Genomic DNA, 14,397 nt, shown 5'->3' with positions numbered 1-14,397 from the left:
TCTATGGGTTATCAGATTTGATCCTGATAGGCTATGTTTCACATCTTCCACTCACTTGTTAGGGAGATGGAGGAGTTCTCTGCATTCCCTCCCCATTATGGAGTAACATAAGGTATTAAGAGTGTTTTAGGTTTTACAGATCTTTGATGTAGATCTTAAGCATTCTGACTCACATTAATTGTTGTATTATAGGTTACAATGCATTGTCTTATTGCATTGGATACATGTTGTCAGAGGTTGCAATAATGTTACAATGTATTGATATTATTTTCCAGATTAACAACTTTTCGTCTCAGATTAAGGCAAACATGTGGTATTTAATCTTTTGGGATTGGTTCATTTCTCTTAGCATAATGGATTCCAGTTGGGCCCATTTGGCCACAAAGAACTGTATTTCTTTTTTTTTTTTTTTTGATAGCTGAGTAGTATTCCATGGAGTATATGAACCATAACTTTCCTATCCAGTCCTCTGCTGATGGGCATTTCGGTTGCTTCCAGGTTTTTGCAATTACGTATTGTGCTGCTATAAATATAGGGGTGCATGTTGGTTTCTCATAAAACAGGTGTTTTGGATAAATTCCTAAGAGTGCTATTGCTGGATTGTATGGTATGCTGATTTTCAATTGATTTAGTATCCTCCATGCTGATTTCCATAGAGGCTGTACAAGTTTGCAGTCCCACCAACCGTGGAGTAGGTTTCCCTTTTCCCTACATCTGACTTTCTAATTTAAAGAGTCTTTTAAATAAAGAAGTTATGTTTAAATATACCAAGAAATAAAGCGGTTTATATGAGGAGGTCTTGAAGGCAGGGCCTGAATGCATTGTGAAGACAGTACACTTAGTTTGATTTGTCATTCCATACTGAGAAGTTTGGTTTTACTTACCATTTCATCTTTTCCCTCCCTAGTTGGACAATGGTAGATGGAGTGATGATTCTGCCTGTGCTAATGATGATTGCATTCCCTTTGCCAAGCATGGAAGGTAAGTGACTCACAGTTAAGATAAGTATAGTATGTATTATTTTGCTTGCTGCAAGATCTACCCATTTAAAAATACCTATTTGAGAGTCAGAGAAAGAGAGTGGAGTGTGGGGAAAAAGGGAGCGAGGGAGTGAGAGAGTAATGTTTTCTTCCATTTGCTGGTTTAACTTCTCAAACCCAAGCAACAGCTGGGGTTGGACCAAGCTGAAACCAGAAGTGAAGAAATCAGCCCAGGTCTCTCAAGGATGCAGCTTCCCAAGCCAACATCTGATGCTTCCTAAGATGTGTACCAGCAGGAAGCCAGAACTGGAAGTGAAGCTACAACATGGTCCTAGGCATTCCAGTATTGGATGCTGGTGACCTGAGTAGTGACTTAACTCTCCATGTAGTGCTAGGTCCAGGCCACCCTTCTCATAATACATGTTTAGTAATTGCTCTTGACTATGTTGAAATGAGATTTTTATCTTGTTTGAAATTAAATTTTGTCTTAATTTTTATATATATCTGAGTTTTAAAAATTCAAGATAATGGCCTAAAATAAATGTAAAGGAGAAATAGAGAATTTATCATTAAGAGTAAAATAATATGTTTTAACATAAAATTGTTGGATAATTGTATATTAACACACTAAAAGACATAAGGAAGAAGTGCATGCTTGTGCTTAACATATAATAGTTTTTGACATCGTTGAAAATAGGTGTTGGCGTATATTATTGTGATTTAGATAGTCTTAATTTAAAGGATTGAATTTTATGAATGAGTAGAAAAAAAATTCTTTTAAATTTGTTTTAAAGGCGGAGCTGAACCAGGCTCCAGCTGGGAGCTTCATCCTACTTCATCCTAGGTCTCACGTACGGGTAGCAGGGGCCTAGCGCTTGTGCTGTCTTCCACCACTCTCTCATGTGCATTAAGAGGGAGCTGGGTTGGAGGGGGAGCTAGGACTTGAACTGGTACCTTTATGGAGTACTGGTGCTGCAGACATCAGATTAACTTCTTCTACCGCAATGCCTGTTTCATATAGAACAAATTTTAGTAGATCCTCAACAAAATAGAAAACTGTTGATTCTTGGCTTATGCAGTAATTTTATTTTTAGAAAAATTATTATACCTTTACAAGATATGAGACATATTTGTGTTTCTGTGTATCACAGGTTTAGATATTAGGTTCAATTAATAAAGATTACTCATTTTTAAATGAATGCTCAATGGTATAGTCAAAACTTGTGAGGGTACATGCTATGTGTATTTGAATTCTTATAACAAAAATACGGATAAACTTGGCGGATTATAACAAACATTAATTTCTCATACTTCTGGTGGCTAAAAAGCCAAGTTCAAAGTGTTTTGGATTCAGTGCCCTCATATGAGTATGTCAAAGTGGAAGGATTAACTGGTTCTCTGAGTTTCTTTCATAAGGGTCCTGTTCCCAGTCGTGAGGGGACCTGTCATTCAGAGCCAATCATCCAAAAGCTTTACTTCTTACTTTCATTACTTTGGGAGTGAGGATATCAAGGTGAGCATTCACTTCGATCAATGAATATTCCGACCAAAGCAGGCCATTTCTTCGTGTGTTATATACCCTCTTAGCGTCCAAGGATTTTGGCCTTCATGGGCCTTGTTATTTTCGCATCTCACCCCTACTCTCTTGTTTCTAGAAGGTGCCTGAGGGATGTTGAAAATGACACATTAGATAAGAAAGATAATGAAAGTTATTCATAAGTCCCTGCACTTAACATGCAGTTGCTTTTAGCATGTTGCATCTCTCTGGAACTAGGACACATAACTAACACAGTCTGATGTGTTGTGCATTCCTACATGAAGAGTAGTACTTACTCTTCATGTGTGAGCGTCAGTACTCAGCAGTGTGATCACACGGCACGGGAGGACTGGTGCTTTGTTACAGGATTTTTGGAGTATGGGTATATCAGTTCACTTTATATAATTAATGAGTCTCCAAGGGGGCATTTAATTTGGCAAGTTTTTGTAGCCAATGAAAGAAAAAAAAATAATGGGTAAAATAGTAGAAATCTGATTGATTATATACAAGTATCAGGCTTAGCAGGATTCGGGCTGATCTTATCTCCTGCATGTATCCATTGACATATTAATATAATCTCCCATGCTCTGTGATTACATGCTGCTAATCACATACCGTTTGAAATGGGAATAATGGAAGTTGAAATATGCTATAAACATCAATACAAACTGGATTTTGAAGATGATAAGAATAATTGTCACATGTTTCTTTTCATTATTTTGAAATGCTTTAGAATTACAAATGGTGGTCCACATTCTGTTTCTGTTTGATAGCACTATGATAGACCAATTCAGAAATTCGTAGTCTAGAGTCTACATAACTTAGTTAAAGATATTCCAGTAATCTGGCAGTTGTGCCAATTAGTGTTGAGAATATATGGATAAAGGATCCTGTGAAACCAAGTTGAAGGAATTAATAAGAAGAAATGGGGTTCTGTTAAGGCTGGAAAGATTTGATGTAGTAACAGTGGTTTCCAATGGCGGGTGATTTTACACTTCAGGGAACACTTGACAGTTTCTGGGGACATTTTCAATGGGCAAATTTTTAGGATTCTTATCCTCTTCTCAACTACTAAACAATGTTATTGTTATGAAAATATGTAAGAAATGTTAGGGACTAAAATCTCTCTAAATTCTACACCTTTGCATAAGCGACATCTCAGCTCTGTATGGTATTTAAGCAGTTCCTTTGGGTTTCAGTTGATATCACAGATGGACCAGTGGTACAGGCCTGATAGGAGAAAAGCAAGCAGAAGAGAAAATGAGGTTTAAATATAGTTTGCAGGCAGAAAAGGTGGAGTAAGAATGGTGACCGGGGGAGAGAAAAGCCATTTATGAAACAGTGTTAGCAATGGTGCTGTTGGTTGTTTTGTCCTGCTTTCCAGCTCTTAAGCTGTCTGGAGAATTCAGCACATGACCTCTTAATGCTACAATGAAGATAAGTAATGAAACCAATTAGTCTGGACTGAAATGGAAATGGATTGTCACTAAGGTTTTGCTGTTTAATATACCACCACCTCTAGGATGGGTGCCAAATATGGTAAAGAGTATGAGAAAGAACATTTCTTCCCTTTGCTAGAGTTGCTATTTTTTAAATATGCAGGGAATGCTACCTCCAAATAGTGATAATGGTTGCCTTAGTGGTGGCTTTTTCTGTGACAGCCCTCTCTGCTAACTCTCAATAATATATTCTGTGAAAGGAATCTTTGTTTATACCTGTTTACTGGGAATGAAAACACTAAAAACTGTATTTGTAATATCAGGATGCTTCACAAAATTTGTGGGAAAATGGAATTGTAAGAATATAAATTTTCCATGAACTTTTTGAAGCCCTACTGTACTCTGATGTATTTACTGTGATTTATAAAGCATGTTTAGTGCAGAATACCTAATCAAGAGAGGTAAATAACAAGACAGATAAGGAAAATCTTTGTAGTGGCAGTGTGGCTTGTGTGTCACCAACCTTTATCAACTACCCAATTTGCAAGGAAGTAGACACATATTTAGGGTTTATAAAGCAGTTAAGTAAAGTTATTAGTTGTACATTAGTAGAGCACAGGATATTTTTGACATGTATAAGAGATGTAGAGACTTTCTTACAATATATTTTGTTGAGTAGTTTTATTTTTTAAAAAGAAGTTTGTTAGTAGGTGCTGACAAATTAGAGAAGTCATTTTGTTAGCATATTATATAATATATATTTATAGTATAACTATGAATGTTGATAATTCATTATGCATTTCAGAAAGGGTCAAAGAATGGATTTTAAATGTTTTCACCATAAAAAAGTGGTAATGTTTGAGGAGGCAGATATACCTACCCCAATGTATTTTGTCTTGAGTATTTATGTATGAAGCATCACATGTGCAATTTATCATTGTAAGTTTGCCCAGTTTTTATGCCAGACTTTTATTCCTTTGCAGTGTTTCTTGAATATTGATGAGGAATAGTGATAGCACTTCACATAATAGGTTGAGAACAGTTTTTCTGGTTGAGTTTCTACCACAGAAAATGTCTCAAGTTTCTGTGGAACCTTAAATGCCTACTGTACTACCTCTTTGATTATTAAAGCTAGAGTTTGTTTAATGTGTAGTATGTTCCAACTGTTGGGCTACTTGCTTTTGATGGGTCATTTTCCATAATCATCAGAATTACTGTAACAAGACAGTGCACTTTTCAGTGATAAAAGCTCCTGCTTAACATTACCAGCAACAGGGATGGTGTGCAACAGTTTTGGTCCTTACTCATCCTCTTCAAAGTTTTGCATTTTGCGGGGTGTCCTCAGTGGCCTGTGTCTGTCTAGTTCATGCTAAAATCCATCTGAGTCCAACCTGCATAGGAGGGTAAGAAATGATGAGGCCCCCTCATTTGTGATTTTTGCTTCTCATCTCCCCTATCAGGATGATGTTTCATGCAAGAAGAGCTATATTTGACCTTACAGAGGAGAGCACTTGAGTCCTAATTACCTATATGTTCTTTCCTTTCCTTCCCATTGATAAGACTAATTATGTTTTAAGTCTATCATGCAATCAGACAGAAGGCAGAGTTTCTGTACTTCCTTTTCTTTTGTCTTATGTGGTGAAGACCCTGGCACAAATACTTCAAATGGAGTACTGCTTCATCCAAAATTTAAGACAACACTTATTTTACAGAATTTGCATGCCACAGTTGGCTTTATTGTAGCAAGGGAGGTTGGACTTCTGTAGAATTCTGCTTCAAGAGATTTTGGCTGATCCTACAGAAGATTGTTAGATCCTTAGCTGTTTTCTGCATTGACTTGGTTTTAGTATTTCCAAAGCTATCACAACTCAGACTTTCCAGCCCAATGAGGAAAAAAAAAAGGGAGAAAATTTCAATGGACTTTTTGTTAGGGTCTACAAAGGTGCTCCTTTTTGCCACTGGGGAAAAATAGAATAAGCCTTTCTTTGAATTTCTCATTATTGAGAATTCAGGAAGTTCTTGGAGGGGTGAACGGATATAGGAGAAATGTCATTATTAAATTTCTTGTCCTCTTTTATCATCAGAATTTATCTCCTTTGTCAAATTAAAATCTTTTTTTTTTTGACACATTATCACAGGAGTGACACAGAGTGTGGAGTGGGTGATATTTACTAAGCTATTCAATCTGTAAGGATGTAAAATGTACATATCCAATGACATGTCTTAATATTTAGTTTAAATAAGAGCTTTACATTTATTTGAAAGGCTGAGTGAATGAGGAAGAAGGAAAAGAGAGAGAGAGAAGCTAGGATTTAAATTAGCATTTCTGATATGCCAGCTTTTTAAGTGGTCACTGAAACCATTGCATTGCAACAGAAGTCCCAAAACTTCACAGTTTTAAGATACTGCATCTGTATTGTTATATTTTCTTAAGTAGCAAGGTAATTTTTTATTAGTTGGTACAAGATGCACTGTGAGACAACTTCCTTTTATCCATTTATTTTTAGGAAACATTTATTTTAGCCGTGCATAGAGTCCCATCCAGTTTTGTTTGTTTGCTTTCTTTTATTTAAGTACACTGTAAGTGGTGGTGGATGGGTTGCAGTAGAGTGTAGGAGGACTTTAAAATTCCAATCAAAGTGTTGAACGGATGGAAAAACAAAGTCCAATAACCAAGTTCATGGAGTTGTTTCCTTGTGGTCAGCAATGAGTGCATAGTGCAATAACTTTAAGTAGTAGGTCTCAAGAATGAGAGGGTGGGTGCCACCTCTTGATTCAGAACTTTGTAAAACAGGAAATTTGCAGAAGTGTCATAGATGCAAAGAAAAAGGAAAATAAAACACATGGAAAAAATAATTTGTATCTCTGCAAATATGGCTAACTTTTCCAGAACATCCCTGTCTAGGCCAGGATGACCTCAGGCAAGTTTCCATAGATAATGATTATTTGTAGCCGTCATAATTACTCAGGACTCATGTCATTCCACGGTGGCGTAAGACACTGGGCAGAGTGACTTTCCAGCTTCTAACTGTGACTCATAGCAAGAGCCTTTTTGGAGTAGGACCCAGTGCAGATATAGGACACACACATCTGGAGTGACAACTTCATGAAATAGTAGTTACTCCTGCTCTGCTTAATATGTCCCTATTTCCCCCCCTCTCTTTTAGTTTGTTCAGTTTAATTTCACTTAAAAAGGCAGAAAGAAATGTGCCTGGAACCTCTAAACCGATCTTACTTGCCATAACTGGGGCATACATGTATTTGAAAAAAAGACATTGTTAGCCTGTTCCAAAGAGTTCACTACCTAGAATTTCCTGTGGCCTGCAGGTGGAAGCTCCATCAGATGCCTGGAGGTCTGCTGAAACACTCTCCATCCAGGCTTCCCTAGAACCATTTAGCTTTCTACGAGTTTGTGTAGCCCTAGCCCGACCGTCCTCACCCTGCACACCAGTGATTTGACAGGAAGAGGGAAGTTTACATTCGCGCCTTCTCAGCCTTGGTCATAACACTGGAACAGCTGCTGTCTGATTGTAATCAGCTGAGTCAGAGCTCTGAGAGCAGGGTGTTTCCCTGAGCCAGAGTTAATGCTGCATCTAATTCTTGGTTATGGGTTATAGCATCTAATTCTTTGTTATGGACTTTCTGAGGATATTTATATTTTGGAGATGTGGGAAGAGGAGGAATAAGAAGAATGAGAAATTCCCTTTGGGAGAAGTAGTGGTGAAAATCAACTTAAAGCGCAATTTTGCCTTTTTTTTTAAAAGATTTATTTTATTTTTATTGGAAAGGCGGATATACAGAGAGGAGAGACAGAGAGGAAGATCTTCCGTCCAATGATTCACTCCCCAGGTGGCTGCAATGGCTGGAGCTGAGCCAATTCGAAGCCAGGAGCCTCTTCCGGGTCTCCCGCGTGGGTGCAGGGTCCCAAAGCTTTGGGCCATCCTGGACTGCTTTCCTGGGTTACAGGCAGGGAGCTGGATGGGAAGCAGGGCTGCCGGGATTAGAACCAGGGCCCATATGGGATCCCGGGCGTGCAAGGCAAGGAGGACCTTAACCACTGCGCTATCGTGCTGGGCCCAATTTTGCCTTTTTTTAAAAAAAATTGAATGATGATTTTTGGAGGAGGTTGGATGAGATAGCCTTTTTGTTTTATTCCATTTTTTTCTGTTAATATTGTCTCCTGAATTTTGGCACCTATGATAAAGCAATTGTTCATAAGTAAATAAACAGCCAAACCAAACAAACAAAATCAGAGAACCCAGAGATTATTTCAGAAAAGTTGTAAAGAATACATGGAAAAAACCTTCCCACAGTCCAGTGTAAACGTTGGCACCTGTGGTTTGCATGCTGCTGTAGATTGCTACAGGGAGCTCACAGTTGTGATTTCTTTGATTACCCAGCCTTGTTCATAGGCTTCACAATTTTGATTTTACAAAGGATTAGCATAATTTTTTTGTTTTACAAAAATCTAACTTACATATCTATTTATGGTGTTGAATGTGTAATTTTGATTTGTGTGTATATCATGTAATGATCAGAACTGGGTGATTAGGCCTTCTGTCACCTTGTGCATTTAGCCTTTTTCTTGGGAATACTTAAGTCACCGCCTTCCAGCTATTTTGAAATATCTAATGTATGCGATAAGCATATATATATATATATATAGTGGATACAGTGCATCTTCAGATGCTTATATCCCCAGTGGGAACCTGGTTTCCCTGTCTCTGCTTCTGAGTCGGATTCTTGCTGTTGAGCAAGCTGGGAGTAGAAGATCCAGGTGGAGTTCTGCAGTGTTGTCTCAGCTTCGGCTATTGGGGGCCACGTGTGGAGTGAACCAGCAAATGAGAAATACCCGTTTCTGTCTCGCTCTCCTTAGTTCTCTGTCAAGTTATTAGTTAAGTAAATAGATTTGAATTTTAAAAAATAGGCAAAAGGGGCTGGTGCTGTGATGTTAAGCATCTACCTATGGTGCCGACATCCCACATGGGTGCTGATTCAAGTCATGTTGTCCACTTCTGACCCAATTTGTTGTTAACCTGCCTGAGAAAACAGTGGAAGATGATTCAGTTCCTTAGGCCTCTGCACCCATGTGTGCGTCTCAGAGGAAGTCCCTGGCTCCTGGCATTGTACCAGCCCAGCTCTCGCCATTTGGGGAGTGAACTAATGGATGAAAGATCTCTCTCTCTGTGAAACTGTACCTTTCAAGTAAAAAACAGAATCCTCAAACAAATGCAACAAAATAAATGCAGCAAATAATTGGCAATTGTATGTATTGTGCTATGCAGCACAAACTTGATCAACCTACCTAACTGTATATTTTGAATGTTACCTAACTCTTCTTCCACTTTTTCCAGTTTGGAATGTTAAAAAAAAATATTTACTGCCTTGAGAAAGAGCAAGACCAAGTGTGTTCCTATCTGTTGCTGTACTCCTCGAATTCCTGCAGTGGAGCCAGGCAGGGGTTGGGGGTGGGCAAAGCTGTGCGATAAGGATTGAATCCAGGTTTCCAGGAGAGGTGGCAGGAACCTAATCCCTTTAGCCATCACTGTTGCCTCCCAGATTCCACCTTAGCAGGAATGTGGATATCTTCGCTGGTATCTTATCCAGTGGGCTCAACACTTGCCCCAGGCTAGGATAGGTTTTGATAGTTAGACATTGCTATTCAGAGTAAAAAATTGTCTGCGGAAGACAAGGCTGTAGGCTATCCATTGGAATCACCTCTCTCAGGAAAGATACAGAGCCAGACACCAATGTCAGCTATCTTCTTTTGCAGTGTGTCTGTGTGTTACTTTGCCTTTCTGAGCTTCGACTGCACCATGTGATGGAGACAATACCGGCTCTCCGTTTGTGGGGCCCTGAGGAACACAGGTGGCATGTTGGTAGGAGCAGAGACTTAGAATGTGAGGGACCAGGAATTGATAATGCTATTTGTGTTATTCTGAGCAACCAAGGAAGCACATAGTGTGTGGTCAGCACTCAGTAGATACTTGACAAATAATGTTGTTGGTTACACAAACAATAGTGCATGAGACAGTGGGACTGATCTGGGCTGAGAAAAAAAAAATAGATACACCTTTCAAACAGTTTGTTCCGAGTTTGAGAAAAGAGGATCATTTTAAAGAATATCTCACATTCCTTCCCATTCTTACAAGCATCCATTTCTGTGAGTACCACGTGCTCACATTGGTAGGTATTGGCCATGCAATGAAGATTGGGCATTGAGAGTGTGTTCTGCTACCTTAATGAGATACCTGAGGTTCGGTGACTTGATAAGAGAAAGAGGTTTATTTTTACATGTTTTGGAGGCTGAAAGTTCATAATGAAGCGGTCTTGTGTGTTCCGCCCCTGATAAGGGACTAGTGATCCACAGCAGGTGTGAAAGGGGAGAGCTCATCTTGAAACAGGAAGCCAGAGTTCAGCTCAAGGATCAGATTTGCTCTTAGAGAAACTTGTGCTTTGAAGAGACCGTGGGTCCCACAAGAATGACCTTAATCTCTCCGATGGGCAGTTCCCCACTGTTAGAGTTCTGACCATTGCAACAGAGTTACAGTGAGGACTGACTGAAGGATGCATAGCCTCCTTTCGGGAAAGGTCTTTGTCTCACAGGCCTGCGACTAGTGATGGAAATCCAGAGAGCCAAGTTCTGGAGGATGAAAAGGCGTTAGGGCAGCAAAGAAAGGACTGAGATGTTTTATGCAGGAGAAGGGTGGAGCTCAAAGACATGAGACGATGGGGACATCAACTTAGGAGAAGGGAGTAGTTTTAAAAGATCTATAATTATGGCTAAGCCTGTGCCTGGGGTGTTTTCCTTGTACCCTAAAAGCCTTGGAGAGCTGTGAGTGATGACTTAGAGATGCTTCCTATATTTTGAAAGAGTGGTAGAGTGGAAGCGGATCCTATGTTATGCTAAGATTTGAATGAAAAGGGCTGAGAATACTAGTCTTTCTGTGTATCCACAGGCGGCTTGACTGTAGCAGCTAACCAGTGACGTGTAAAGCCAAAACAAAACCTTAGTTCCAGAAGTAAAATTTTATTACAGGTAGTTCCACAGATAACGATAGCTAATAGAGTGGCAATAATCTAGTAGGAGTGTTCCACCGCTAATTTTTTTTTTTAAATGGAAACAGAAATCTGAGCTACTGATTTTTTTTTCTAGCAACTTTTGCAAGATATTTAAATCCTTCTAGCTGGCCCTTTGTTCCTGTGTTGCCATGGAGTGTCAATAAGCCCAGCTCAGAATAACCCAGGCAATGAAATGAGAGGTACAGCTTGCTCACTGGCGTGTTGGCTGGCCAGGTTACACTGCTTTCATTACTCCCGTCTTGGGAGGAGCACAAGGCAGCTGGTTGTTCTGGCAGCTGTGCAAGGTGTATGTCTCTTGGCTGCCTAGAATTTGAAATGTAACCAAAACTTGTCTGCCTGTTGAGCATGTGTAGCTCCCGATGGCGCTGATAGCCACTGAAAATAGCCCTCTGAGCACCTGTCTCCTGTGCACCAGCCCCTGGCCAACTGGCCTTCGGGACAGCATGGACTCAGTGGGCAAGAAAACCGTTGAGCAGATTTTAATGGCTCTTAGGAAGATACTGGGAATTATAGCCCTTTTTCTTAAAAAGGAGGGAGTGAACAAAACCAACTGGTTCTGAGCTATTATTTATGGAATGCTGTGGCAAGTAAGCGGCAACAGTGCCTTGGTATCCACAACATGTGGCTAAGGACCCCATAGCACACTTTTTTCAACCTGAAGAGGTGTGAATTTTCTCTAAGATGGAAAGGCTTTCCCTTAAAAAAAAATTCTGCTGGATATAGCCAGTCATGGTTTATGCTGCCACAGCTTTTGGACGGGGAGGTGATGAGTTACATGGCTCTCAGCTCCTCAGTGCTTTTCAGTCATTCCTTCCTATAGGGTACCTCTTTGATACATCATTATTTCCCAGTGATCCAGCTGTGGGTACTTGAAGAGTCACAGGGTAGAATCCCAGCATGGTGGCAGGTATTTGTTCTCCACTGGGACTCCCTCCATTTTCCTGTGGGCTTTCATCTCTTTAGTGGGCTTGCCGTTGCTGGCTTGGATTGGCATGTTAGTGTCGATGGAAGCAGCTTCTGGAAGGAAATGCTTCTGAAATGACTGGTGGCATTAAAGCTACTATTTAAAAGTGACCCTTCGTAGATCCTTGGGTTATCTTTAGGCCGTCAGTGATCTGCAGCTACAGGAGCCAAGGGGATTCTGTGGAAACTTTGGCCTCTTGCTCCTGCCCGGGTTTGTGTTTAGATTTTCTTGTTCTCCAGCCAGTGGCCTTGTGACACATCCCTGCTTTAGCTAGCTTCTCCTGCCAAGGTCCAAGATTATGGTAGATGTTGGGAGTGGTAGAGATTGAGAGGAATGGTTGTGTGTTTGTTTCTGCCTGAGGTGTAGGTACTTGCAGCTTTTTTTTTTTTGCTTTGGCCCAGGCTTACCAATGTCATGGAGCCTGTAGCCCACCATCGTAAATGTGCCAAGTTTGGCAGTGAATGAACTGTTTTCGGCCATAGTATTTAGACAGATAGGAGAAAGAGTATGTGAAACCAATATTTGAATTGTACAGGCTGGCATGCAGATATGCAAGATGCATGTCCATGGGATTGAAGACATAGAGCTCTTATTCACATTGAGTGTCTCATGGAGATCTGGATTTGATAGAGTCTTGGGGGAATCAAGACATTGAGAGGTTGGGATGTATTAATATCGGAGGCTTGCATTCTACCCCAAATTCCTACCCATTTAATTTTTTAACAAACTTTTTGACTTCTTTGAGGATGAAAGAAATATACAAGATCCTTCTAGATTACTTCTATAAAGGAAGTAGCTTCCTTTTATACAAGAATTTCACTGGACTAGGGTAGGATTGGGAGTTAGAGAAGGGGGATTTAACAATTTGAGGTTGCTTTTCACCTCAGGCTTTGAGTGCCTTAACACCCAGAGGCCACTTTCCAAGACCATTGTTAAACAAACTGAGTCCTGCCCAACTTTTGAAAGGTTTATCTCTGTGGTTTGAAACTTCTGAAGATGCCCCAGGGCTAAGATGGAGAAAGGTTTTTTTTTTCCCCCTTCACTGTTTTATTTAACACAGAGCTGATTGCTTACAATTTCCTATAAAACTGAACATTTTTAGTTTGGAGTTCAGTTAGGAAATTCTCAATGGAATTGCCCGTACTTCTTTGTTATCCCAAGGGAATGGGAGACGAGCAGAAGTGAGTCATCAGAGTTAACACACTTCTGCCTGTACCATGGGGAGAGCTTCCAGCCTGAGACTATCAGTACCTGGACCTGCATCCCTGCTGTTCGCCTAGCAATGGCTCACCTCTGACGTGTTTGTAATTCATTCCAACTGGCTGCTTCCCCTCTCCGTCTATCAGTAGGACTTGCTGTTTCTCACACTGTACCTGGACATTCATTTAAATATGGACCTTACATATATGGAGAGGAGAGTATATTTTTTAGTCTATAAAAGCATTCCTCTGTAGGTAATTCCTATTGGGCTTTGTAATAATTTGTTTCTTTGAAGCACAAATCCAAAAAGTTTGGAGGCAGAATGAAGAAAGAGGTCATTATTTTCTCCTCATATTAAGGAGTTGCTTCACAGACACTGTGTGTTAAAGCCAAGTTTTTGCTGCCTTCAGGGAGTCATAAGAAGTGTGGAAAAGACAGTCCAATATTGTCTTAGGTCATTACCTCACAATATTCTCTAATTTGTTAGTCACTTGAACAGAGTTTTTGGCTTAGGAATAGAAGGAGTGGCTGCTGCAATAGGCTTAATTTACAGGGATTATTTCAGAGACAAGGAGTCAGCCCAGACACAAAATAAACAGATGGCACTTTTTTCCTCCTTCTCAGCTTCAGCAATTCAACGCAGGCTGACTTAGGAATCCTTATCACCTTCAGCAAAGCAAGAGGGGAAAATGATGTAATTTCACTGTTCCCCTGCTCCCTGCCGAAAGCACCATTATTTCACTGATTAGGGGAAAGAAGACGGCTACGACCCAGGCATCTTATTCTCTACTTGACAGCTAACATCAGTGACTGATGTTGGAGGTCCTTGGTACACTTTGATGGTTTTGGTCACCAGGTTTTGTAGTTTCCCAAATCCTCAACACAGTGATCCGAGGAATGCCCACCCATAGAAGTCCAGACATTCCTTAGTGCCTTGCACACTTCCTAATTTTAGGAGCTCTTCTAGTTTCCCTGTTTTCCAACACTCAAAACAAAAACAATCCCCCATCCCCCCCAAAACACAAAAACCAAAAAACCAAAACCCTACTGTAGCACCCAAAGCAATACGTTTCTACACTTGTGAGCTGAGTGGGTGAGTAGCTGTGAAGGTATGGCGAGCTCATCTCGGAAGAAGTGGTTTGCACAGACATGCCGCCTGGTGACTAAGCCTTGCCTTAAGATCTCTGCTGACAT

General features: G+C 40.2%; 1 protein-coding gene across 2 annotated transcripts in view; it reads left to right on the top strand.

Moving 5' to 3' along the window:
- The first annotated feature begins 902 nt into the window (after nucleotides 1–902).
- ACVR1 (activin A receptor type 1) overlaps nucleotides 903–14,397 on the top strand; it is a 52,101-nt gene continuing 38,606 nt past the window's right edge. Inside the window, exon 1 of one of the 2 annotated variants that reach the window (XM_040971592.1) lies at nucleotides 903–981. In XM_040971592.1, coding sequence (XP_040827526.1) covers nucleotides 915–981 — 67 coding nt within the window. In that variant the 5' untranslated portion in view covers nucleotides 903–914. The remainder of the gene's footprint in view (nucleotides 982–14,397) is intronic. The other variant, XM_040971594.1, reaches the window with a different exon arrangement.

This window comes from Ochotona curzoniae, unplaced genomic scaffold (genome assembly GCF_017591425.1).
Source record: "Ochotona curzoniae isolate NIBS_2020 unplaced genomic scaffold, NIBS_Ocur_1.0 contig_2210, whole genome shotgun sequence".
NCBI classification, from domain to species: domain Eukaryota; kingdom Metazoa; phylum Chordata; class Mammalia; order Lagomorpha; family Ochotonidae; genus Ochotona; species Ochotona curzoniae.
This window is presented reverse-complemented; position numbering and strand designations above follow the sequence as displayed.